At 53.5% G+C, this 27,203-nt stretch overlaps 1 protein-coding gene across 1 annotated transcript in view; it reads left to right on the top strand.

The window, feature by feature from the left end:
- DNAAF5 (dynein axonemal assembly factor 5) overlaps positions 1–26,784 on the top strand; it is a 32,451-nt gene extending 5,667 nt beyond the window's left edge. Inside the window, exons 3-13 of the mRNA XM_033095947.1 lie at positions 2,094–2,218; positions 2,568–2,686; positions 8,013–8,245; positions 8,887–9,099; positions 12,566–12,709; positions 14,010–14,178; positions 17,782–17,929; positions 20,593–20,743; positions 21,503–21,659; positions 22,822–23,013; positions 25,778–26,784. Coding sequence (XP_032951838.1) covers positions 2,094–2,218; positions 2,568–2,686; positions 8,013–8,245; positions 8,887–9,099; positions 12,566–12,709; positions 14,010–14,178; positions 17,782–17,929; positions 20,593–20,743; positions 21,503–21,659; positions 22,822–23,013; positions 25,778–25,914 — 1,788 coding nt within the window. The 3' untranslated portion in view covers positions 25,915–26,784. The remainder of the gene's footprint in view (positions 1–2,093; positions 2,219–2,567; positions 2,687–8,012; positions 8,246–8,886; positions 9,100–12,565; positions 12,710–14,009; positions 14,179–17,781; positions 17,930–20,592; positions 20,744–21,502; positions 21,660–22,821; positions 23,014–25,777) is intronic.
- Positions 26,785–27,203: the final 419 nt, after the last annotated feature.

Genomic DNA, 27,203 nt, shown 5'->3' with positions numbered 1-27,203 from the left:
TGACAACATGGTGGGGGGCAGGACAGAATCTGGCCCTGCCAAGAGTGACAGAGGGGCAGGGTGCTGGGTCAGCACCAGCCCTGCCCAGCATAGACGCTCTGTCCATTAACTAGAGACCTGGCAGCAGAGCGCAAGTCCAGTGAGTGCGGGTCACAAGGGACACCAGAGAAAAGCCAGACCATGGCCCTGCTGGGTGGTTTCTCAGCTTCCTTATGTCACAGATGAAGTGGTTTTCCTCAAAATAGTGTAATGATTGTGTATCAACAACTGTCTATAAACAGTTGAGCTATATAGAGCTAACTCAAGAGCTCTGTATCGATAGTTGTCTAAATAGTACAAGTGTATGGATAGCTCTGTAAATAGCATAACTGTATCCATAGCTCTCTAAGTAGTATAATTGTATCGATAGCTCTCTAAATAGTATAACTGTATCCATAGCTCTCTAAGTAGTATAAATGTAGCCATAGCTCTCTAAGGAACTGGATGAAAATCTTGCAGCAGCGTTGTCTGACCCCAGAGCATTGTCTGACCCCAGCAGACAAGGACTTGCACTCCCACAAAAGAGTGACGATGTCACCAGATGACTGCTTTCTCTTTGGTGCCATCAAGGGCAACATTCTGTATGGTGTTGTTTTGTTGTTTTTGTTTGTTTTTTGGTTTTTTTGGTGACAGACTTCTCCAAAACTTCAGTCCAAAACTCATTTTGTTTTTTAATATTCTAAAACACATGCTCCCATTATTAAAATGATTTTCATTTCTCTTTATTTCTTCCCAGCGAGGTTTGATTTGCGCCATACAATCTCCAGGGCTGATTGAGGTAGCATTTCAAATCGAGCTTTTCAAGTTGCCTGCAAGTTTTCACACTGACTTGGGGTCACGTTAACGAATGGATGACCACAAAGTCCCTTAGAGTGAATTCAAGGTGAAGTCATCCTGCTGCCTGTTCTACTTCTACTTCAGCTGTGGGACCCTGGTCCTGAGCTCACTTTGATGTTTGTTAGGACTTCACAGGTGCTGGGCTGCTGGCAGCCCATTTTTTTTAACATTGTAGCTCATAAAGTCGTTAATATAGGCAGTTGCAACAGTAACAGGGAGTCTGGGGTCCCTCCCCTGCTCCCAGGGCACTGGCGCGTAGGTGAGTGGGGAACGAGAGCCTGGGGCTGCTGAACTGCTAACTGCCAGTCACACTCTGTGCAGGTGCTTTCTGTCCTCTTGAGAAGCTGGGGGCATGCATCCTCTAATTCCCTCTCTTTTCCAGATGGGAGAATGAGCTCAGGGAGGCCAGGCCTCAGACCCCACATCCCAGGGCTGGGTGGCCTCTGTTGTTTTCTATGCTGTGCTGGAGCTGGGGCTGAGCAGCCCCCCCCCGAACCCACGTGGGTGCCTGAGCTGCTTGTCGCTAGGGCTGTGGTGAGGGGCCACCTTGCCCGAAATGCCTCCCATTGGGAGACTGTCAGTGACTAACACACTGCCAATGGCCTCTTGCCTCGGTGGGACAGCTCTGTGGTGCCATCACGCTCCAGAGCTCCTGCCACCTCTCTGCGTGGCTTCTGTCCTGCCCCTCCTGCTGCCCTGCATGGATCATGTAGGATGCCCGGATCCTTATGCAGGCTCTGCCCTCAGGGAACCAGACCTCGAGCACCTGATGTGTTTGAAGCTCGTTTCTTCCCTGTGCATGCACGTCACCTTTCAGATGGCTGGCAGCAGAACTCAGGGTGCCCTGCTGGCTTCCACGGGAGTCCCTGGGGCTCTAGGACTAGAGGCGTTGGTGGTGCAGCCTGCAAGCTGGCATTTCCCAGCTGTCAGCCAGCCGGTTGCTTAAACACCCATGGTGAGACAGCACCCAGCCTGGCCAGGAGGTTCCCACATGGAAGATGTGGCAAACATACCATGGACAGGGCTTAGCTGCATGGGGTTCTGGTCAAGCCAGCAGGGGGTCAGGCCAGAGCCAGAGGACATGGACCTGCCAGTGGCCTGAGACAAGGACGGATGGATGGCACTGGGTGGGCCCAGCACTGTCCTCCACGACGCCCACATGCATGTGGCAGGCCAGCACTGCCCCACACTTAGCACGGCACCCACTCTGTGTGCAGGTCCGACAGGCAGTGACGTGCGTGGTGGGGGGCTGGCTGCTGGATCTGCGGGACCGGTACTCCTTCTTCCCCAAGCTGATCCCGCTGCTGCTCAGCAGCCTTGATGACGAGATTCCAGAGACCGCGTGAGTGCTGGGGGGTGGGGGGGCTAAGGCAGGTGGTGCTGTCCCCGTCGCAGGTTGGGGGTGGGCAGCTGAGCCTCTGCTCCCAGCCTCTGCTGCCAACGTGGGTTCCCTATCTGGTTGTCGGGGCCGTCCCCACCTGATCTTCCCAGGTTGTCAGGACAACAGTGGCCGTTCCTGGGCTCCAGGGTCTCTTGTAGGAGCCACCACACTATGCCCTTCATGTGCTGCGAAATCATGTGTCATGAATGGTCTCTGGCTTTTCAAATGAGAGTCTCCTTTTTTACACTGTGGGCACAGGCATGGAGTCGGTCACCAGGCCATGGCCCCCTGACCTGTGACTCTGCTGCAGGCACACGGCTGCCAGCCTCTGGGAGAAGATTGGCCTCCAGTGGCAACAGGAAAATGAGGAGGACCTCAAGGACAAACTGGACTTCGCCTCTCCGCCTCCCGCCCACCACCCCTCGCCAGGTGAGCTTTGCTTTCCCAAGGGCAGTGAGGTGGCTGGGTGGCAGGAGGATGCCATCCAAGGGGAGAGCAGTGCCACACCCGGCTGCGGTGCTCTGAGCCCCTCGCTGTCCCCCCACCGTCTCCCCTCACTGCCCTCCTCACTGCGGGTGGCATTGCTCATGGTGCCCTCTCCTGTCCTGGGCCAGCTCTGGTGAAGAGGCATGTGGCTTCCTTGGGGGTCCAGGTCCATGGGGACCCCCCAGGTGGCCCTGGTGTACAACACACATGGAGCCACTTCTGCCAGCAGAGATTTTGGAAATGAGCAGCGCTTTGTCATTTCACAAAAATAGGTTTTGTGAGCATCTGAAGAAGCAAAACGGCACGGGTAAGACGCAGGCCTTGTACTGGGCTGATTCTGGTGCTCAGAAGCTCCCGACCTTCCAGATGCGCCGCCGGCAGCCTTAGTCCTGTGCTCTGTCCCTAAGCGCTGAGTCAGGGCCGAGCCCTCAGCCCGCACACCTTCATGTTTCCGTTCTGGAAACTGTGCTCTGAGATACGAGGTGCGGGGGTCACACTAGCAGTTCTAGACCAGCCTGTGTTCGTGGCAGAGTCTCCACACCACCCTGTGGCTCCTGTGCATTCACATGGTCCATGGAAAACCTGCCAGATGGCCATGTCCTGTGCGTTTCTGTCCTCGCCGGTGTTAACGCAGGTGGCGGGTCATCCCTACTTACAGGCCACGCTGCAGGGCGGGATGAAAGGCATGGGCGATGGGGCCTGCAGAGATGCAGGCCTAGGAGGGAGGTTGGCAAGGGGCGACCAGCCTGGTGACAGGCAGCTGTGCCCAGCACTTGTGCTTCAGTCAGGTCAGATATGCTGGGAATGGACTCACAATCAGTTAGTGGCATAAGCTCTGGATTTCACTAGGTTGGAGCATTTTGCTTTAATGTCACTTTTTCTCCTTTAAAATTTGAATTTTAAGTCCAAGTTTTCAGATGTGTTTTGAACACATTTCATATGTCAGTTTATGTCATATGAAACCTGTCCTCAGACCCTGTCCACCAACTTGTCCATTTTCCTGGCCACACACTCTCCCGGTGCCCCGACCTCAGCAGCTGCCCAGCTTGGGTCCGGTGACGTCCCCTCCCCCAGAGCACACTCCAGCCCCTGAGGGCAGGCTGTGAGGTACTTGACACGAGTAACTCAGCGTTCCGAGGCAGGGCCCTGTGAGCTTCAGCGAGCACACAGGCAGATGCGACCTGGAGCGTGCCACCAGCCCCAGACGGCCTTCATGCCCATGCCCCTCGCCAGCCCCGTGGTTGCCACTTCACACGGTCTCCCGGGAGCTCTGCATTTTCCAGATTCACGGTCACCTTTCTTGTCTGCCTCTCATCACGCCATGTGTGGCCGTGGCTCTTCTGCCACTGGGTCACATTCTATCCGGACGTCCCGAGTTTGTGTGACTATCAGTACTCAAAGGACGTTTGGGTCATTTCCAGTTTGGGTGACTTCAGACGAGGCTGATGGAAGCACATGCATTCAGGTTTCGTGTGAATGTCACCTTCTCAGACCCACACGGGGACCGGGATGGCTGGGCCAGCTGGTGGCTGGGTCGTGTGTCTGCGTGGACTGCTGGCTCTTCCCAGGCGGCTGCACTTGGCTTTCGCACATGGTAGAGGAGTGTTCCGGCTGCCCCTCGGCCCATGACGTGGGGATATTCGTAGCCCCCTCAGTGTAGCAGGATCCATTGTGTAATGGGGTCACTAGTGGTTTAGCCTGTGAGCCCCGAGCACAGGTGCTGCGAGCATCTTTTCGGAGCTTGTCACAGGCCCCTGCACATCCTCTAGTTCAGTGTCTGTTCACCTCTTCTGTCTGTAGTTTAAGTTGGTTGTTTGTTCTGTGACGGAGGTTCCAGACTTCTTTGTGCAAAAGACACAGTCCTTTGTCAGGTCTGTGTTGTACGGCTCTTCTCTCCAGCTGGGCTGAAGTACTGGCGGCCCTGGCGGGCACCGTGCCCGCTCCTGCATGCCTGCTCACCTTCCTACCTGCCTCATTTCTTCCTGGGACTTACTTCTAGCCGACATTGTGCTGTCTGAGCAAAACGTTTACTCTCATCATCTCGCTCGAGAGGCAGACTTGTGTATGCTGGTATCCTGGCACCTGGAGCAGGTGTGCCAGGAGCAGAGCCGGCTCAGCAAGGGTCAGATGTGTGGGTGTGTGTCCTCTTACCTGAGAAGTGGGAGACCCGAGTGTGGCCGAATCACAGATGTGAGCGTATGAGCAGCCAGGATGAAAAGGGAACGGTTCACCTGCTGACAGCCTGTGCTCAGCAGCCTGCCCTGTGCAGCACTTGCACCTGGACCGGGTCTCATTCCCGGCCATCCCTCCCTTCCTAGGAAAGGAAGGTGTGCGCAGCGTAGAAATGTAACCTGCTTACCACACGTTTGGTCATAAACTTCGCAAACACAGTGTAAGTTTCCTGTGAGAACACTGGGATAAATGTCCACTTTTAAAACCAAGCTGTATGTTAGGAAGAACGGAAGGGCATCTTTTGTCATTCTCAAGCCTGTTGTTGGCCTGGACAAAGTGCTCTTCTCGTGTGGAAACACCAGTTCCTGCTCGACGTGTATCTGCCCACCACCCCACCAACTGCCAGCGGCAGGGTCAAGTGGTGACAGCAGGTTCCGGAGTCCCTTCTGCTTTGAAATTATCCTTCTGCTAAAATTGTTTTCCTTGGTAATGCTTGAGTGAAAAGCAAGCACGTCTTTGCAATGGTGAATGGTTTGTCAGACCTTTTAACACCAGAGAATAGAGTTGGCTTTTGTTAAAACCCATTTTAGAAATCAGGAGGGTTCCCTTTGAACAGATGCCATTGTCCTGTGAATTGCTCTCTCCATAATAACCTCTGTGTGTTCATGTTCTGCCTGAGAGCTCAAACCGGGCTTGTGTTTCAGCCAAGTGTTGGCAAGTATCAGGAAAGACACCTGAATAGAAGAAGTTGTCAGAACTGTTACATTGTGCAGAGGAAGCAGGAGAGGCCAAGTGAGCGAGGGTCCCTGGGTGGACAGTGACCGTGCGGAGCCCGCTCTGAGCGTGAGGAGGAAGCGTGACCCTGTTAGCGGGCAGGAGGGAAGGGCAGGGCCTCCACCGTCGGGCAGCTGCCGCGGCGCCCGGTCTGCTTGTAACAGACGCCGTTCTCCCACTCCGAGCAACAGGACTGAAGCCCCAGGGGCTAGGCCCTGGTGCCCAGGCAGCAGTGAGGACCACTCCTCGCTGACCAGGGCTCAGGGCTGCCACGAGCGGCCCCTGCGGCTTTCCCTGACGCCGTGTCGGCTGGCCCTCGACCACACAGAGCAGTGACCGTTTCTTCAGAAAGGTCAGCGCCTCGTCGCTGCTCGGACCTCTGCCTCTGTATCCAGCGTGTTTGTGATGGTTTAGAAATCACAGTGCCGGGCAGACCTGCTCTGGGACTCCGATAAATACATTGAGAAATGGATGGTCTGTTTTTCTGCCTGCAGTTAAGTTGCACTTAGCCTAACTGCAAAAACAAACAGTTCACGCTCCACATGCTTCTGACGCCTGTCAGGGTTGTCCGCTGACCTCCCTGATGTAAGAGGCAGGGCGACGTGTATTTACAAATACAGAAGCCCAAGTGGCGGCCACCAAGTCCTCCAGCTCGTCGGAGGCCTCCCACCCTGCACCTGCGGTTTGTGCCTGGGGAGGGGGCGCTCCTGACGGCAGTGGGGGCTGTGCGGGCGCTGGGCGCAGGGGCCGGCTTCCTGGGTGCCCACGCAGACCTGCAGTAAAGCCCCAACTCGGCTGCTCGGAAAGGGACTTTCGGACGAGAAGGGAATTGTGTAGTAGCTGTAAAAATGAGGTACAAAAATAGGTCAACTGCCTCTCTGCACACAGCAGAAGCACACACCCCTACACCAGGCTACACGGTGGGAGCAGAGGTCAGCACTTGGTGTGCTCGTAAGTGTGCCCGGCTCGACACTCCTGTGTCTCTAATCGGTGCTGGGCCCTGTGAGTCACGTTCTCGTCGCCTCTTACAGCTAAGCAAGCACAAGACCTGAGAGGCTGTGTGGCCACCAAGAGGCGAGCAGGTGCTCGGCGGGCCCTCCTGCGCTCAGAGGCGTGCTCTTAGTGGTCCAAGGCGGTTGTCCTCTGTGCGTGGTACGTGCTCGGGCGTGGTGCGCACGTGTCCTGCGTGCTCGGGCGTGGTGCGCACGTGTGGTACGTGCTCGGGCGTGGTGCGCACGTGTGGTACGTGCTCGAGCGTGGTGCGCACATGCGTGGTACGTGCTCGGGCGTGGTGCGCACGTGTGGTACGTGCTCGAGCGTGGTGCGCACATGCGTGGTACGTGCTCGGGCGTGGTGCGCACGTGTGGTACGTGCTCGAGCGTGGTGCGCACATGCGTGGTACGTGCTCGGGCGTGGTGCGCACATGCGTGGTACGTGCTCGGGCGTGGTGCGCACGTGTGGTACGTGCTCGGGCGTGGTGCGCACATGCGTGGTACGTGCTTGGGCGTGGTGCGCACGTGCGTGGTGCATACTCAGTGGGATGGGAACTCTCATGCTGGTTTGGCCCCTTCAGAAAGCGTGTGAAGCGTGTGGCAGTTTCCTAAACGTTACTGGGCAGCTGCTCTGTGACCCAGCCGTCACGCTGCTGGGAACCTGCCAGGAGGTGACGACAGCCTCATCCAACCCTGCACGTGGGTGTTCTCCACAGCATCAGTGCTCTGCAGAGATCCGGGGCCGTCCGCCAGCAGGTGACCGGACACACTTGCTGTCTCCCTGCCTCGGGACGCCGCTGGGCAGTCAGGTGTGAGTGTGGAGCAGCCCATGGAGCGGGCTGAGTGACCTCCCAGAGTAAGAGGAGCCTGACAAAAAAGTATACACTGTCCAGTTCCACTACAGAAGATTCTAGAACAAGCTGTTGAGCTGTCGTGACAGGAAGCAGATCCGTGGTTGCCCGGGCGGGGTGGGGGGGTGGGGCGGGCCGGGGCGTCACGAGACGCACGGGGAACTGGGTGACGGATGCATCGCCTGCTGACCGCAGTGACGGCTCGCAGGTGTGTCCAGACGTCAGCACTTGTCGAGGGAGGCACGTGGACGTGGGCCCTGTCGCACGCCCCCCGCACCTCGGCACGGCGGTGAGACGCTTCCAAGTACCTCGTGACGCTTTGTCTTCATTTCTGCCCTGAGAGTTGGTTTGAATTTTTAAGACCTCAAAATAAAACTGGTGGGTTAACCTTGACTAGGAGCGAGCGTACACCAGATTGCTTTCTGTAGGATCGTGGGGGTTTTGTGAATTTCACGTTTGCTTTTGATCTTTTTAACGCAGAGACCCGCCCGGGGTTGGGCTGCCGGGAGCTCGTCTTCAGAAACCTGTCCAAGATCCTTCCCGCCGTCTGTCACGACATCACCGACTGGGTGGTGGCGACCAGGGTGAAGTCCGCGCAGCTGCTGGCGGAGCTGCTGCGCCACGCAGAGGACCACGTCACACAGCACCTGGAGCTCCTGCTCAGAACGCTGCTCCGCGCGTGTGCCGACGACGAGGGGGCCGTGGTCCGCAGTGTGAGTGGCCTTTCCAGCCACGGTTATCGGGCTGTAACTTACGGGGGTGAAACCCACTGCTTTTAGGTTTACAGCTCTGCGAATTTTGACAAACCTAAGCAGTCGTGGAACCACCACCACAGCTGAGCTCTCGAGTTTCTGTTGCCCCCTGGGCCCTCACCCCACGCCCAGCCCCCACCAGCACTGATGTGCTCTGTCCCTGTAACCTGCCTTCTTGAGGGCATGTGCAAATGGAACCGTACAGCGTGTTTGGGGACTGGCATTTTCACTCACCATGACGCCCTGAGGCCCACCCGTGGATACACCCACAGCCCCTCCTTGATAGGACCCCCTGCCCCACTTGTGGGGCGCAGCACATTGGAGCTGCAGGCAGGGGTGTAGGTTGCTGGGAGCAGACAGACTAGCGTGGGGCGGGAAACCCGCCAGGACCCAGCCCTCCTGCCAGCCGCCCCACCTGCCTTGAAAGCCAGATGGCGGGAACCTTCCCAGGGATGTCCCAAGGGTCACCAGGGTCTCTTTGCACCAGTGTCTGAGCAATGGATGCCAAGAGAGGTTCCTGCAGGTCTGCCTGGTGGTCATGGTGGCATGGCGGCCGGACCCCAGGCCGCGGCAGCCCCAGCTGTCTGTGGTTCCTCCCACAGTGTACCAAGTCCGCAGAGCTGATTGGGGCGTTCGTCAGCCCAGACGTCTTCCTGAGGTTGATGTGGCCCCTGCTGAAGAAGTCACCCTCTGCCCCCGGCCTCCTGGTCCTTGCTTCTGTCATCCGGGGCTGCCCGAGGGAAGCCCTCCAGCCACACCTGAAGACCATTGCCACGGAGCTGGCCCAGGTGCACATCGGTCAAGGGGCTGAGAAGGTAAGCGAGGGAATGAGCAGGTAGGATGCAGACAATACTGCACATGGTGTGGTGGGCACGTCCCTGGCCAGTCAGAGTGGAAACAGCACTAGCGATCGTTGCTAGTAAACCCGGCCTGGGGCCTGTTTGTTGGGGCCCGTTGCTTCTTGTCTCACTCCACTCTGTCCAGCACGGCGGCCACTAAAAGTAACATTAAACAACTTAAAGGCACTTCTCCAGTAGTCACACTGGCCACGTTCCCCGTGCCTGATAGCCACGTGTGGCCGATACTTCCGTGGTGGCCAGTGCAGGACGGGGCACGTCCCTCGAGGACAGCCTTGCTGGACAGCACTGCTGTGGGTGGTCTTGGGCCGAGAGAGGGGGCACGGTGGCAGCCTCCTGCCTCTACCCTGAGAAGAACTTGCCTGGCGCCCACCCCACTTCCGGGTCCACACAGCACTCTGCCGTGAGCTGGGCCCCATCAGTTGCTTTTCTGATAATGCACATAAAACAAGCCATCTGGCGGTTTGGTGAGCCGTGGTTGGGATCTGAGCATGTCTGGCCTAAATTTGTTTTGTTTTAAATTGAGCAATAAATCCGTCATGTCTGCAGCTGAGACAATGAAGTTACTTAGGCTTAACCATTTGAAATAATTTATAATTCTTTGCAATTGAGAAAAAATAATGACTTTGTTTTTGCTTGCCTGGGAGAGGCTTAAGCCCTATAAACCCCTCCCTGGACACGGCCCTCGGATCTCTCTGTAGAGAAACTGGAGTCGCCTCAGCCGGGGTCAGCATGCAGTGCCGCCCCCGACGCCGGGGGAAGCTGGCACGCTCCAACTCTGTACGTGACCGTGGCTGCTGTGGCCACAAAGCCAGGCTGGAAGGGACCGGAGGGGCTCGCTCTTTTTCCTCACTGTCTAGTCCGTGGTCACGGCCCTTTCTCTGACTTCTGAGTGAGGAGGGCACCGCTCACAAGCATGTTGTGAGCCGTGTTAAACCTGCCAGGCAGTTTCTAGAGCAGAGAGGGGAGCGAGGACGAAGCTCGGAAAGCGGATGTTGGTGGGCTGCCTTGTGTGCCCTGGGTGTTGTTAACTGCACTCCAGCTTGTCCCCAAACCGTCTGCAACATGATGGTCACATTCATGTGCGTTCTGCATATTCACTCCTGAGGGGTTCTAAGGAGGATTTTGATCCCTCCTTGTAGATTTGCAATCCAGAAGCATTTTTTACCTAGAAAGGTATAACTTGTGAGTTTGTATTGGTGTTCAAATACATACTTTACACACCTTGTAGCCAAGAAAATGTAATTTCATATTTAGTGTAGGTTACAGAAAACTTGAATCCCTTCACCCATTGGGTTCAGATTGTGTTTGGCTCCTAATCTCCCAGTTTTTTCAAGGAAAGTTTCGATGATCTTTTGAAGAAAGACGCACCTTTCTAACAAAGCCCAGTAGTGACTTTTTGGATGTGTTCCATCCCTGGGGCCGGGCCAGGGAACCAGCCAGGACAGAACCCAGAACACGTACTCTGCCCTTTCATGACACACTGGGACGTGCAGTACCTAGGGTGTGAGCAGAGGCGTCCCTGTTCCCAGCTGTGCCCCCTTCTGTGGCAGGGAGGGCACCTCACGCTCATGTGCGTGTGCGCATGTGTGTGCATGTGTGTACATGTGTGTGTGTGTGCATGTGTGTGCACACATGTATGTGTGTCTGCATGTGTGCACACTCAGGAAGGGGCATATGTCTCCCATAATCATTTCCAGTAGCTGTAAGAAAAGGCCACGAATCTGTTTTGAGAACAAATTGAAACTGAGCAGTGGAGGGAACGTGATTCTCTTGGACGTGCATGTTTGGTAACGGTAACTGTAGTCAGGCGACTGTAGCTCAGGACAGCTCCCTTTTCCTTCTAGGCTAAAGAGCACCGGGAGGGCAGGATGCCGTTGCTGTTGGTGACATGAGTCCCCCCTTCCCAGTGCAGCTCAGGCAGTTCAGCTGACCTGATTTCAGGAGCAAAACCACTAGGGTCGTTTTCATTCTGTGCGTGTGCAGGTCGATGCTGAGGCCCTCTGGTTAAATGCTGAGAAGCCTGTACATGCAAAGGCCTGCTTTCCTCTGAGAGGAAAACCCTGCCGTGTGCACAGCAGCGCGATGCTTGTCGGGACACGTGGCTCTTCATGGACTCCAGTGTCCGGGGGCATCACAGCACAGCCCAGCAAAAGCCAGCAGTGTCTAAAAGCTGAATTCCTTTTTATTTTAATTGAAAAAATGCTTGCTCCTTAAATGTATATTCTAGGTCATTTTAGAAGTTAGCGAAAATCGTATTTTCTGAAAACCATCAATCCAGGCCTAAAAGACACTGGGCTTTGGGAAGAGTCAGGATTCGAATAAAAACACCAATCTGTGGCTTCTCACAGGAGTTAGGGCATCCAGTGGTCCCGGCTACGTCGCTGGGGTGAGCGCGTGTCCAGCTCCTGCAGGCAGAGGTGTTGCTCCATGCACACGGGTCTCCAGTGTGTGAGGACGGGCGGGTCTGGAGGTGCATGTACCAAACTATTCTGTGATCCAGTGTGAGTTTGCTGTTTAAATTTATGTCACTTGCGACTGAGTCATGGAGTTACAGAACTCACTCGGAATCTAGAACCAATCCGTTATCTAGCCAAATAATTGCCAAACTTATTTAAACTCACACCCCCATTAGTAAACATTTAAGCCTATACTTCCAATATACACAGACTTGTTTATTCACGAGTCACATTTGTGAATTACATTCATGACCAGTGTTCCATCCTTTATGAAACATGGCGTTCTGAAGTGAACACTAACAGAAGCGTCATTTCTGCCTCTCCTGCTCACCCACTCCAGGCTCTATTTTACAGTTGACGAGGCTGAAGCTAGCATGTGAGCGGCTGGACACACCCAACCAAGATGGCACCTTGCCCCCTCTATCAGGAAGCATTTTTTGAACCATAGAATTTTATTTATTTTTGTTAAAACTTAGTATTGTGGATACATTAAAAAATGCACAGAAGTAGAGAGAAAGCAGAATGAACCTCCACGTACCTATCATCCTGCCTCAGCGGTGACCGACTCTTGTGTTTTCTCATCTTGTCCTCCTTCCTTCACCTTTTTCCTGAACTTTGGGCGGTGGGCGGGGAGAGCTGGGGTATTGTGAAACAAATCTCAGACACCCAGTCATTTCACTTGTAAAGTCTACATTAAAAGTTAATATTGCTGATACATAAGGACGTTTTTAAACAACTGAAATACTGTCGAGCAGTTAACAAAATGAATATGAATTCTTTAGTTTCCAGTCTGTGTTCAGTTCCCTGTTGTCTAAAAGAGCCCCAGTGGTGCTGTGTTTATTTGCCGTGGGCTCTGTGGCTCTGCCTCTCGAGGGGCAGGCCATGGCTTCCTGTCAGCCCCCAGGCAGGGTGGGAGGTGGTCAGCGGCCCGAGCGCAGCTAACAGTGCCCCCACTCTATCCCCAGCGCGTGTACGGGGAGAACTTGCTGCTCTGCGTGCGGGCTCTAGTGGCCGTGTGCCGTGAAGCCTGCAGAGGGTGCAGCCTGCAGCTCATGGAAGTGCTGGTGACCATCCTGGCATTCGCGGATGCCACGGGCCTTGGTGACGAGGTAAGCCTGGTGGGGCAATCGGCCGCTTTGCTGTCCACGTGACGGTGCTCATTGCTGTAAACCTCTGCCCTGGACCCGCAGCCTCAGGCTGCCCGACTGCAGCTGACATTTGGGATGAGTCTCTCATGAGCTGGCCTCGGGGTACACGGAAATCTAGGTCCCTTCCAACCGCCGTGTGGTGTGTCAGAGTGAGGATGACTCATCTTGGAGTCCCCTGGGACGAGGCGTCCTCACTTACACCTGTGTGGAGCATGTGGCTATCGCAACGTGCCTGCGGAGGTCTGCAGACGGGAGAACAGCACAGTGGTCCTGTTTCATCACAGGCCAGCTGCACTGCCCCATGGGCTCTGCTTGTAGGCTTACAGCCCTCTGATGTCCGTTCCCCGCGAGCCCAGGTGTCCTGCTGCTTCTCCCAGAGCTGGGACTCAGTTTCCTTCCACGTCTCTCCAGGGCCCTCAGGGAGGTCTCTGGGTGCTGAGCTGTGGGACGGGGGCCACGATGCCCACCCTGAGGAGGCTTTTGCCCTCCTTCCCCTTTCTTGGGGCCTCTTTAAACTCTGCTGCATTTATTTCTCCCTTTAAACACCTCCTTCCCAGAGGGTTGTGTCTTAGCGGTAGCTTGTGGCTACTGGCAGCAGCCATTGGCTTACAGCGCCTTAGGCCAGGCTGACCCCCAGGCAGCTGCACGGCCAGGACCTACCCTGAGGAGAAGCACGGGCAGGGGGGCCATGGCCTTAGCACTTCGTGTTCCTTCGCCCTCCGTTCCCCAGAGCCGCAGTGTTCCTGTCACCCGCACCCGCAGGTCTGCTGGGGTGAGTGCTGAGCTGAGGAAGGACAGAGGAGGTCTCTGCAAACATCACTGAAGTCTGTTCAGTTTAGTATCCTGAAGCCAGCTGCTCCCCTTCTCCTTCACGGACTGAGCCCACCTGGCAGCCCAGCTCCCGCTCTGTAGGAGCGTGAGGACGACGGGCAGGGGAAGGCCTCAGACCCAGGGGCTCGAGGTGCTCGTAGAGGGAGGCACTTCGTCTGTTTCACTGCTTGTGCAGGCGGCGTTGACATGACATGAATGGAAATGGGAGCTGAACCCGGTGTCTGCAGTCCGGGCTCCCGGCACGGACTTCGCGGGTTTCCATTGTGTCATCCTCAGCGCCGGCACTGGAGAAATGCCTGTGGTTGACCTGCTATTCCAGCTGGTCGCGTTCCTGAGTGGCTCTCAGGGTCTCAGGTGATGACGACGGGTCCCCAGTGGGGGCCTGAGCTGTAGAACAGGCTTGTCCCAGCCTGTGACTCACACCTTCCAGGTTCAGGAGACCATGGCCGTGCTGGCCATGGAGGAGAATGGTGGCGACAGCCAGGACCTCTACCAAGAGCACGTGGGCCCTCTCCTGGAGTGGCTGGCCGGCTCCCACCACGACTGGACCGTCTACTCCACAGAGCTGCTGCAGTTTGACGTGCTCATCACCCACGCAGGTGAGCCCCCGGAATGGCTCGTGCACGGCTGGGTGCAGGGCTTTGCCAGCCCCAGCTGGGAGTTTTCGGTGTGAACCAGAGTGCTGGCAGGCTGAGCTGTACTGAACTGAGCTTGCTTTTCCTCATGACTCCTAGTCACTGTCACCTCTGAAGGACACATGTTAAGGGACAAACCTTCATGTCTAAAGTGCAGAGGTTATGCTGGAGACTATGGTGCAGCTCTCCCAGTCTGCCCGGCTCACCTCTTTAGGGCGAACCTTGAAGCCGTGGCTTTTCGTGGCCCCTTTTGTGACCTGTGTCCTGCAGACGTGTCAGTGTGTGCAGAGCTCAGCACATCTGGAGTGGGAGGCGGCAGGAATGCTGTGCCCCGTCGGTTCTCCTGAGCCTCCAGACTCAGGCATTTTCCTGAGACGAGCACCGTCTCTTGTGATGCTCTCTCAGGTGTGGAGTGACACCTCAGAATCCTAGTTAGGTTTTCATTAGCGAAACGATGGCAGTTCGTTACAGATATGCTATACTTCCGGTGGGCATGACGTGTCGAGCAGGTCAGTTTCTCTTCATCTAAATTGATGACAATCCTGTTTCCCTGGAAGGAAGTAACAAGCGTCCCGCCACCTCTGGGTGCAGAGACGCTGTGACTGCTCTGGATCTGGAAGGGTCCCTGCTGTAACTGAGACTTCTGTGCATTGTCCCTAGAGAACAGTGGTTTGTCTCGGGACCCAGGGGCTGTGACCCATGGAAAAAAACCCGAATTGTTCTGTCAGTTTGCAAAACCATGTTTTTAAATATGAAAAGAAAACATAGCTAATCTCCAGCAGTACTAACCGTCCGTGGCAGATGCTGTTCGGCTGCATTACAACCTCAGCCCCTCATGTCCTCATAGCTACTCTGTGTGGGAGGAGTTGCCACTCCCATTTCACAGAGGAGGAGACTGAGGCAGACAGCCCAGGGTCACACAGCTGGCAGGCTGGGGTGTGACCCGGGCCCACGGGCCTCTTGGTGGGGGCCCAGTGTATCAGTTTCTCGTTTTTCACTAAATGTTGCCCAATTTCACAAATCAAATTGCTCCAGTGTTCACGTCACAGATGGGGACACTGGGCGAGTGCACCCTGGGAGACGAGCCTTGCGTCCTTAGCAGGACAGCCAGGGTTCAGGAGTGTGCTGCCCATGCCGTGGTCTCCAAAAATCTGTTTCCATGCAGCTTTCAGAAGACTCTCTTCCATGGTGCTGTAGCTGATGGGCACCTCAGAAGGTGCCCATTGCACCCATGTCTCATGTGCTCAGGAAAATGCTGACAGTGTAACGTGCAGCGAAAGAGCAGGTTTTAAAACTACAATTCAGTAATCCTAACCATGTTTCCTGTGAGTATGTCTGTGTGTATGCAAGGTTTGTGCATGTATGTGTGCACGTGTGTGCACGCGTGACTGCGTGTGTGTGCGTGTATTTGTAAAATCGCAAAGGAAGTATAGCAGCGTTCCCAGCAGTGCTCTGAGTGGCTTTTGCTTTCCGCTTTATTATTTTCCTGTATTTCCCAAATTTTCCATAGTCAGCATGCATGGCTGTAACAAGCAAAACAAAAGGATTTAAATACTTAGTTAAAATCCTTCAATCTCTTATTTATACAAGTTCCGTAAGAAGATAACATTTTTCATTTAATTCTACATTTAAACATACAGAAACAGAACTTTCTAAGTCTTGAAAAGGTGGGAGGACTGCACAAGAGAGAAGCAGTTGAACTGTCCACATGTGAAGCCAGAGGTCAAGGAGAGGAGCCTGGGGGGACATATCCAGCAAACCGGGAGCAGGGCCCCCAGACAGGTGTGCGAGCCTGAGCCCTGACGCTGGGCAGAGCGGCCGGGCTGTGTGAAGAGTTAGTACAGCTGGTGATGAGGGTGGGCAGGTGCAGCGTTCACGGTGAAATGTGGACTTGAAATTGGGATGCCGATTTTCATCTATCAGATTCGGCCCCCATCTGAAGCATCCTCGGTGTTGTCGAATGGGAGCCTCGCGTGCTGGCGGAGCTGTAAGTGTGGCTCTTGTGGAAGCTGCCTGAGTTCGTGCTGCTAGAGTTCAGCGTGTTCAGACTTTGCCTCCAGCAGTCGGCTGTGTGAGAACCGTCCCGAGGAAATACGCTGATTGTGGAGCAAGCCAGGAGCCCAGAAATACTCCACGGGCGCAACTGAGTAGCAGAAGTGGCCCAAATACCGTACAGGAAGCTGCTATATGATGATGCTCTGAAGAAAACATGCCCTTCGGCCCCGCAGTGTCAGCCTCTGGAGCAGCATGGGGACACGCTTGCGGTGACGTGAGGCACAGCCAAAGTGCAGGCAGCTGAGCACACGCGTCGTGAGTGGACGATGTGCAGGGCGGCACGAGCAGATCTCCAGGAATAAGTCTCGTCTGCGCCTCTTCTTGACGCACTTCCCACGTGCTGCTGGCCTCATGGTGCAAGGGGTTATTTCCAGGGGCCTCTGTGCTGGGCGCCTGCTCAGTGTGCCGCTGGGAACGCGCTGAGCCCCAGGTGGGCTGAAGTCCTGGCGAAGGGCTGGGTGTCGCATACACTCCCGGACACTCGATGTACCTCCTCTACCACAGGCATTGACCTGCGCCCCACGCCTTCCAGGGCTTTTTCTCCGTATTGTTAACAGGGAACATTTAGCAAGACTGAGTGTTACAAACGATGCGTTTCATGCCCGGTTTGTGGAGGAGCTGGCCACCGGCAGCAGCTGAAGCATCCGGCACAGGCGGGATGCCAGGCACCCACTGAACTAGCCTTTCGTCCCTGCTTCCTTGGAGTGAAGCTGTTGGGAGGTTGGGGCCTAGTCCTGAGCACTCACCCACCTCTGCTGGGCAAGCGGCCAGAGCTTCATCTTCTGTGAGAGGCTAAAGAAAGGACACTGCCTGAGGGCCTGAGCGCTTACTGCTGTGGAGGCCTCACCGTCCTGGGGGCATGTCTCTGGTTTGCTTCCTTTCTTCCTCCCCAGACCCACGCACAGCTCCAGACTGATGAGCTGACATGCTCTGGCCGCGCTTTCTCCTGTCGCAGGTTCCACACGGCACCTCTTTAACAAGATCTAAGTTGCTTGGCCTGCTCTGTGAGTTATTGCAGAGGCAGCAGACTGTGTGGTTTCACAGTGACCTTTCTTGGTCCAGAAAGCGAACTCCTATCTGCTGGCATGGGGCCTGGGGGGGGGGGGGTCATTGTGAATCACAGCTCCTGTCTACACCCCCGGCACGATTCAGTGAGTTTCCAAATGCTGCATACCATCATTTGTGTTTGAAATCTTTTAACGGCATGGGGAGAATTGCGTCCATTCCTTCGTCAAGTAACAAGTTTGAAAAAGGATCGTGGCTGCCAAGTTTAAGGGCCAATATTAGACAACATATTCTGAAAAACTGATTTTGGTTGGTTTAACACATTGCTTGACTGTGAATTTTTTAAGAATTTGGAAAAAGATAAGGAAATAGAAAGTTTACATATTGAATAATCAGAGTGATTTGGGGGGTTAAGTGCGCTCATGGCGTCCAGGGCTCACAAGCCCCTGCAGAGGCGCTAAGACAGGAGCGGGACCCAGCAGGAACCAGGCTGCTTCTGTGTTCCAGGCCCCGCCCTCGGAACGGCGCTGCCGCACCTCATCCCCATCCTCAGCAGCTGCCTGCAGCCAGCCAGAGACCCGCAGATGCGCCTGAAGCTCTTCTCGGCCCTGTCGCGCGTGCTGCTGAGAGCGAAGGAGACCCTGGACTCCCAAGGGTAGGTGGGCCCGCCCAGGCCCCCCCCAGCACTGTGCTCGGGGCGGGGCATCCCCACTGTCCCCACGCGGAGGTCTCAGGTGAGAACTAGGGTGGTCCCTGCTGCCTGCAGCTTCGTGTCCTCCCTGGTAAACAGCGGGGTCACAGGAGTGAGCACATTGCACAAAGACACTAAATCAAAGTCCCTTTAGTGTGGTCATTAAAATTCCACTGAAGGAAAACGTTTTAGGGAACATTAACTATTAATGGCTTATATATTAGCTGTTCTGAGTTTTAAAAGCCTTTTGGTACCTTTCAAACCTAAGAGAATTGATTGAATTACCACTGATCGTTAAAGCCGTGGAAAGCGCTTTTAGGTAGCGTTCCGACACTAAGGGCCTTGGGCTTGATGCTTTTAAAGTCAAGGAAAAGGGAGCAAGAGGCCCGAGGTAAATGCAGAGGGTCCAGAGCCCTGGGGACACAGCGCCCGCAGCAGCCGCCAGCCTGAGTGACTGGTCTTTCTGTGGGATGCTGTGAGCTGTCTGGGGACCTGTCACCCCGAGGGAACAGATCTATCCGGAGTCCTGCTTTGTTGTTGGCCTGCAGTGACTGTTTCCTATGGAAATAATTGGGTCGTTCAGACTTCTCTTCTCTGAATGTTGCGCTGATCACTCTGCTGTTGCGCCTCTAGCCAGACACCGCATTGCAGGAAATCCCTTCTGGGCTGCAGAAGCTTCCGGGCTTCGAAGGGACATGAACAGATGCTGAGTCAGTCCTAGCGATCGGCCCATCAGTAGGCAGATCCTCCCGTCGTGTGAACGCCATCCAGCTGGCCTGCCCCCAGAGTCTGGCTCAGCTGTGTCCCTGTGGACAGGAACCCCGTCAACACAGCGTCCGAGTTGGGACCAAGTTCCCAAAAGAACCTGCGCTTGTAGACTTCTCCTGGAAAGCACTCAGGATCAGGAAAAGAAAGGTGTTCGATTTACAGTTACTTAGGTGGAAGTATTAGCTGTTTTTACAGACAGGGAAAATCAACCAAAATATTAATAGTATCTGCCTGGTTCTGAGTTTTAGGGTTATCAAACAGTAGGATATGAAATACGTCAGTGATTGCTGAGACAGGAACAATGGAAAGGGGATCCATCCACTGGGTAGGCATTTTCAGGCATCCACGTGGTTTGTGGGTCCTGCTCCACGGGTGGGCAGGAGGGCCTGGCTTCGGCCGTCGAGTTTCCCCCTTGGACACAGGCGCTGTGAAGGCTCCCACGCCTCGTTTATATACCAGCAGCTCTGAAGAGGCAGCGAGGATGATGGGGGGGTCCTTTCTGGAGGAAAGGGGGGTTCCTTTCTAGGTTGGGAGGGTTCTCTTTATGAATGGGGTGTTCCTTCAGCAGAGCGCCTCAGAATGAGAGCTCTGAGCAGTGGCCCCTGCGGTCCCGACCCTGCTGTGAGGACCCCCTAAGAGGCCGGCCCCCTGACTTTCTGCAGGGACGCTCGCCTGCCCTGCCCCTGTCCTCCACATGTCTCAGGTCAGAGCAAGGCCCCTGCGGGCTGTTCTCTGCAGCCTGAGGGCGAGCTCCGCCTGCTTCCTTGCCTTAGCAGCCGAGCTGTGCGCGGGCTGCCTCTTCCGGCGCCGCATGCTCCGCAGTTCCTTTTTTGAAAGTCGAGTGCTTTTACTCTCAGGCTTGCTGATGCCTCAGAGGGCAGTTCATTCTTGCGTTGGATGCAGGACACAGCCCCCGCCTGCATCGGAAGGCCGGCTTGGACCACAGGATACAGGGCTCTTTCCAGAGGGGCCTCTTGTAAATCACTTTGCAGGAAACAACAGCTCTTTGCTTGAAAATGAAAGCACCTCCAGAACCTAATTGAGGATGTGCAAATCATCCTGAACCGAATGCACTTTCCAGGTGGGTTTTGGGGCGCCCCCTGCTGGACGCTGCACCCGCACACCTGCAGGGCGCCCCGGAACCTGTGAGACGCAGCTGCTGTCTGCACCCCGAGCCTCCTTTGGGATCATTTGCGGTAATGCTGGAAATGAACCAGTGGATTACTCATTCCACAAAATACGTTTTCATCTGTGAGCAGATGCCTGTGGGTGCAGTGGGATTTGGCAGGAACGCAGAGGCTCGTCTCTGGGCAGCATTTAGTGGGTACCCAGTATGGGACCCTGCAGTACCAAGCCACCAGCAAGTGGAGACGTGACAGCCGAGGTTCTGGTTTGGTTTAGATTTTTGTCTTGATGGCACATCAACGTGGTTGGTGACCACTGAGCTGAGAGTTAGCGGGGGCAGACCTGTGGTGTTGCCGAAGTGGACAGGAATGTGTCGGCAGGCCTGTTAGGCCTGTCTCTCTAAGTCACACATGTGGGGGTGACTGCTGGCCTGGGTGCTGCTCCCGTGACAAGTGCTTGGTGACGTGTGCTCAGAGCTCGAGGAATGACAGGGAAAGCCCCTCAGCAAAGTGGGAAAGAGGCCATAAATACACTCTTGGGCCTCTGGGGTTCTCTGGAGCTCAGGACTGACCCATGGCTGGTCCCGGAGAGGCCCGCAGGAGCGGCCACCTCCCCCAGGGAAGCAGGGGGCTGTCTTGTTGGGGTCCACTTCCAGTCTCATTTCTGCTTGTTTTTCTATTTGGTCTTTTCCCCAGTCTGCCCTCCTCACCTGCTTTCTCATGCTTCCTTTCCAGGCAGTTTCACAGCTACCTTGACACCGTGATAAAGGACATCTTAGTCCCCAATCTGCAGTGGCACGCGGGGAGGACAGCTGCAGCCATCCGCACGGCGGCCGTGTCTTGCCTCTGGGCACTCCTCAGCAGTGAGGTCCTGTCGGCCACACAGGTGAGGGGGCCCGGTGTCCTGGGCCCATGCAGGGTGGGATGGGCTGCGCCCGGCTGCCAGCCCCTCTCAAAGCCCAAAGCCACTTTCTAGAACAAATAGAGGAAAGGGAGCCTGGGGACCCAAAGGTGAAAGCCTGGCCAGATGAGTTAGTGGGAAGCCGAGTCTGATGGAGAGTTTCCTTTGATCATCTTGGGGGATTTCTGAGGTTTACAGATTGAATGTTACTCTTTACAAGAGAAAGAATTTAATCCCAGGAACCTAACTAACTTGACTGGTGTGAGCTCCCTGCATTATTTTTATTCCTCTCTCCAACTAACAAATTAAGGGAACAATAGATACGAGAGTTTTAAAACGTTGTGTTCCTGTGCTTATACCTTCACACTGTGAAAATATCTCACCAGGTGCCCACCTCCTGTGTGAGCCACACCTCCTGCTACCCCGAATGGTGATTTAAGTTAAATGTCCCCCAGATTTTCTGGACACAGGACACAGGCATTCTAGTAAGTAAAGTAGCAGCTGTGTAGGGTTTGTGCCTCAGTCACATTTCGTGAGTAATGGACTTCTTAAAATCCAACTGACTACATTAGACAAAAATTGTTCAAATTATAGACTGTAAAATCGAGCTTCAAGTCCACTTCTTACGTACAGTTTTCAAAACAGCCTTCCAGGCTCCATGGTGTTTGTACCCAAAGCAAGTCTGTCGTCACTGACCGAGCATATGCGCAGGGCTGCCTTACGTCCCGTTTGTGCTGATTGCAGATACAAGACGTGCAGCAGACACTGATGGCCCCAGTTCTGACCGCCCTGGAGGAAGACTCTCAGACCACTCGACTGACCTCATGCCGAATCATTAGCGTATTTTTAAAAACCTCTGGTGGTGCGACTGATCCAGATAAATTCATCAAGATTTATCCCGGTAGGACATTTTCCTTTTCCAAAGCATATGTGTATATTTGTTTGAAAGTGTTTTTTTAATTCGAAAAATAGAAAATGCTACTTTGACTTCTGGTTAAGTTGGTACTCTGAGTCCAAACATGACACCGACAGATAAAACATCACTGAATAGTCGACAGAACACGAGGAGCAAGACCGATCGTGTGGACCAGAATTGGGGGGTGTGGGGACCCCAGAAGCAGGGCAGGAGCTTAGGTTCCCAGCAGCCAGGGGTACAACTGGAGTGCGACGGGCCGCCCTCAGCGTGAGCCCAGGCCTGGGCCAGGCTGTGCACCACCCTGGGGACCCCCGGTGTCACTGCCTCTGGAGCCCAAGCACCAGACGTGCTGTGCAGAAGCCGGCCCTCACCCCCGCCGTGGGGAACGGCGAGTGCAGGCGGGCTGCGAACATAGGTTCCTGTGCACGGCAAACCGGCCTGGAGGAGGGTAGCATCTACCCAGCGCTAGAGTGATACTCAGTCATTTTAAAACACAGTTTTAAGAGCTGCTGGACGTGGCCAGTAGTTACTGAAATTTAAAACTCGGTGCCCTGGATGAGCTGAAGCCAACATGGCTGAGGCGCAAGCCATGAACGGAGGTGTCGCCTCCCACCGCACTCGTGGGCCCAGCGGGCGCTGCTGAGGCTCTGGAAGACTCATGGGGGCCAGAGATTTCTTGGAGCTGTGAGAAAAGCAGACATTTGATACAAGTCTTACCATTAACATAAGAGTTTGTACCCATTGGGGAAGATGATTATTCTGTTTTCAGCAGCAGAATGGTCTGGTTCTGGAGGCTCAGCAGAAACAGAACTGACACAGCTGGTGGCATGTCATGTCACCGGGCCTCAGCTCTGTCCCCAGAGCCCACGGAGAGCAGGGTCAGCAGATGTCCCTCCTGTGCTGTCTGCTCTCAGGGAGGATAGGGCGGTCCGGCGTGAGGCCCGTGGGTGACGGGCTTTGAGTGGACCATCATGGGGCCACCTTGAGGGTGAGGGAAGGTGTGGAGGAGCTCGGGGACGGTCACTCCGGCACTCTGTCCACAGCGTCCACCCTTCGGCCAGAGTGGGGGACCGGATGTGGGCTCCTGGGACTTGGGGAGCACTGCACTGGCCCTTCTGCCTCACTGCCGTCCTGCCCCTCCTTCCAGAACTCTTAAAACGCCTGGATGACGTTTCCAATGATGTGAGGCTAGCGGCTGCCTCTGCCTTGGTCACCTGGTTGCAGTGTATCACAAAGGACGCCGGGAAGTCTCAGTCCCAGAGTGACATTCAGTACCTGTACAGGGAGCTGCTCGTGTACCTGGATGACGCTGAGAGCACCGTCCAGGATGCGGTCTTGGGTGAGTGTCGCGCTCTGACTGACGTGTGTGTGTGTGTGAATGTCATCCCCATCCCCACAGCCAGCTGCATGGGACTCGCAGGCGGGGTGGTGGGGACCCTTTGGGCCCAGACCCGGGACATCCCGAGGGCGTGACCTTTGTGGGTTACAGCCGTGATGCTTGCCGTAACAGAACTAAAGTAGCAGGCTTAACATTGATTCCTGCATTTAAAACGGGAAGCCCCTTCCGTAGTAACATAAAGAAGATGTGTCTTTCAAAGATACATTTTCCAAAACAAAATAATGAGCAAGAAGAGTGTCACTGTTGTAGACGTTTGCAGATCTCTAATGTCTAGCCTGACAGAAGGCAGCGAGATTGTCATAGGTGTTGTTTTGGTTGAAGTGCATGGAAGAATCGGGCCTCACAGATGGTTGTGGAGAGAAGCATTTCCTGGTCGTTTCGGAGCAGGGGGTATTCTCCGATACTGGACCGGCCACTAACTCAGAGGGTCGACTCTGAGCCACTGTGTCACTTGCATGTGTGCTTTGGTAACACCCTGCTCTGGCCACTCGGAAAGTGTCGCCATTGAATTGTGCAGCTCTTCTGAGTGTTGACGTGTCACATTTGTTAGCATCAAGCTTAGAAAAGGGAAGAAAAGCTTTGGGAAGCTGGAAGGCTTAAGATGGCAGAAACGAGCTTTCTGAGGTTTTAATTTCTGCTTGAAAGCTTAAGTGTTATCACTGACCACAAATACTGTCACTTCACTCATTTTCGAGAATATGTTCGGCCGAGTTCCCAAGTCTGGATACCCTAGTTGGTCAGTCCTTTGTCACTTGGTCGTTCTTTCGAATAGATGTGGTGTTTCTGGCTCGGCAGCAGCTCTGCCTCACCATGCCATGCCCCCTCCTCATGACTGTGTCCCCTGCTCACCATGCCGAGCTCCCCTTCCTCACAGTGTTTATAGGTCGGGCTCAGTGGACACCGAAAAGTATGGTGTATCTACAGAAAGCCCTGGAGACACCACTGAGAGTGTGATGCAAAGTATAATGAAAATGCCAATAAGCAGATTTTAATGAGAGTGGAATTCTAAAAATAGTCAAATAACCCAGAAATCAAGAAAGAAGGAAGAGGAGACAGAAACAGGGACAAACAGGAAACAGATAGTAAGCCAAGTCCAACACGGCAGCAATCCCAGTGGGGGTCACTTTTTAGTTTTCAATCCCAGCTGACATTCCATGTTATATCAGTTCCAGGTGTACAGCATAGTGGTTAAACATTTACATAACTTACATAGTGACCCCCCCATAACTCTGGTAACCACCGGGCACCATGTTTCGTTAGCACAATATCACTGACTATATTCTCTAAGCTGTACTTACATCCCCATGACTATTTTGTAATTGCCAGTTGTACCTTCTAATCCCTTCCCCTTTTTCACCCAGCCCCCTAACCCCCCATCCAGCTGGCAACCATCAGTTTGTTTCCTGTTATCTATGAGTCTGGTTCTGTTTTGTTTGTTCGTTTATTTTGTTCTTTATATTCCACAGATAAATGAGATCATACGGTATTTGTTTTGCTCTGACCTATTTCACGGAGCATAATACTCTCTAGCTCCATCCATGTTGTCACAAATGGCAAGATTTCATTCTTTTTATGGCCGAGCAGTACTCCATTGTGTAAATGTGCCACCTCTTCTTTATCCAGTTGTCTATTGATGGACACCCAGGTTGCTTCCATGTCTTCACTATTGTGAAGAATGCTGCAGTGAACATGGGGGTGCAGACATCTTTTTGAATTAGTGTTTTGGATTTTCTCGGATAAATACCCAGGAGTGGAATTGCTGGGTCATCAGGTGGTTCTATTTTTAATTTTTTGAGGAGCCTCCATACTGTTTTCCATAGTGGCTGCACCAATCCCACCAAGTGCACAAGGGTTCCCTTTTCTCCACATCCTCACCAATAGTTGTTGATTTATTGATGACGGCCATTGTGCCAGCTGTGAGGTGACACCTTATTGTGGCTTTTATTTGCATTTCTCTGATGATGACGTTGAGCATCTTTTCATACGTCTATTGGCATCTGTGTGTCCTCTTTGGAGAAGTGTCTGTTCAAGTCCTCTGCCCATCTTTTAAAAATCAAATTTATTGGGGTGACATAGGTTAATATTCTCCCCATTTTTTAATCAGATTCTTTGGTTCTTTTTGGTGTTACGTTGCATGTGAGTTCCTTATATATTTTGGACATTAATCCCTTATTGGATGTATCATTTGTGAGTATCTTCTCCCATTCAGCAGGTTGTATTTTTGTTTTGTTGATGGTTTCCCTTTGCTGAGCAAAAACTTTTTAGTTTGAGGTAGTCCAATTTGTTTTTTGTTTGTTGCCCAAGGAGACATACCCAAATGGATATTGCGAAGAGTGATGTCGTTTACTGCCTCTTTTTTTTCTAGTTTTATGGTTTCGGGCCTTACATTTAAGTCTTTAATCCATTTTGAGTTTATTCTTATATGTGGTGTAAGAAAGGGGTCTGATTTTTCTTGCATGTGTCTGTCTGGTTTTCCCAGCACCATTTATTGAATAGACTGTCTTTACCCCATTGTATATTCCTGCCTCCTTTGTCATAGGTTAAGTGACCATATACTAGGTGTGGGTTAATTTCTGGGCTCTCCAGTCTGTTCCATTGATCCATGTGTCTGCTTTTATGCCACGACCATGCTGTTCTGGTGACTATAGCCTTGTGTTGGTTTAATATTTATTTCTGGTGTGTTAAGGGTGTTGCTGTTTTACAGAGGTCCTCATAGCAGGCAGTGTCCTGTTCCCTGACCTGCTGGTGACAGAGACGGAGGCTGTCATGCACAAGCATCGCTCACCCGCCTACTGTGAGCGCCTCCTGCAGCACATACAGACCAGGCCGCCTGCGCAGTGACTGGAGACTACAAGGCTACAGCTGGCGTGGGGGGCGTGGACGCCAGACATCCTCCTTACTCCCCTGGGATTTGTGGCCTTTGAACCTCCTAGCAGGGCAGTTTCTTGTCAGCAGCTTAGGACACTCACCAGAAGACTGACAGTGAGAAGAATGTAGTTCCCAAGAAAAGTGCCCGGTTTTCTCCTGGGACCATTTTTCAAACTCAGCAGTTAATGAAGTAACATTCACTGAGTGGCTCTATATTTTTATGTTTTTTTATGCAGTTCCTTGAGAGGTCCGCCAATGAGCTACAGCTAATTTGAAATGAAAACTGTCAGCTGTGCACACTGGCGGCCACATCAGCTCTCGCGTGCTCTCTTCTTAAGGCCACTGCTAGGTTCATGGATTGGTGGGTCTGTCTGGCTTAAGTGTCCACCAAGAAAGTTCCCGACCATTTTTTTTAAAGCCAAAGGGATTAAAAAGAAATGCCATTCTTTCTTTAGATTCTGACTACTGAAACTTAATGTCTCAGTGAACAGACTAAAAGGAATTTGAAATCTTAAGAACTATCATCAGTGAAATTTTTCCCATTTAAAATGTACTGGAACTTAAAATGTTATGTGGATATATTCGGTCACAGTATTTTTTTTTAGGTCAGTAATGCTAACAGTGTTGAAATAGAATATTTAATAAGATACAATTTTCGTTGCTCTTTTGTAAGTAGCAGTAAAGTAAAATTGTATTTTATTCTCTAGCACTTTCTACACCCAAGTGCCTAAAAGATTTCATTTTAAGTGGTGATTATTTCCAGAAGCCAAATATATATACACGCTAACAGAAGGGGGGAATGCTGTGTGTATTTTCCAACAATCAAATATTAACATTTATGCTTTGGTGTTCGAAATTTAATTAAAAGTATTTATTATAATTATTTTGTATGCCTGTCTTTATGTGAGTTGATAATTGCCATTTTTAGAAACTGCTCGTTTTCCCCTAGATTTCACCTCATGGTGAACCCAGCCTCAGAATCCTGGCCTCTGCACTTCGGGCCGCCCCCAGCTGGCAGTAGTGCCCTCTCTGGGCAGCAGGTGGCACGAGCCCCCACAGCCGACCACACCTGCCTGGGGCTTAGCTGGGGTGGGCCGGGGCCAGCTGCCGGGCCAGGGGTGAGGTGTGGGCCCAGGCCCCCCGGGGGCGTGTCCGCTTGGGGGCCTCTGACGCCCGGGCTGCCCTCCGAACCCCCCCCCCGCCCCCACCCCCCCGTGGTGATGGAGGGGTGCGGGGCCTGAGGGAGCCCTCAGCTACGGCCC

Source organism: Rhinolophus ferrumequinum, chromosome 24 (assembly GCF_004115265.2).
Source record: "Rhinolophus ferrumequinum isolate MPI-CBG mRhiFer1 chromosome 24, mRhiFer1_v1.p, whole genome shotgun sequence".
In the NCBI taxonomy this organism is placed as follows: Eukaryota; Metazoa; Chordata; class Mammalia; order Chiroptera; family Rhinolophidae; genus Rhinolophus; species Rhinolophus ferrumequinum.
This window is presented reverse-complemented; position numbering and strand designations above follow the sequence as displayed.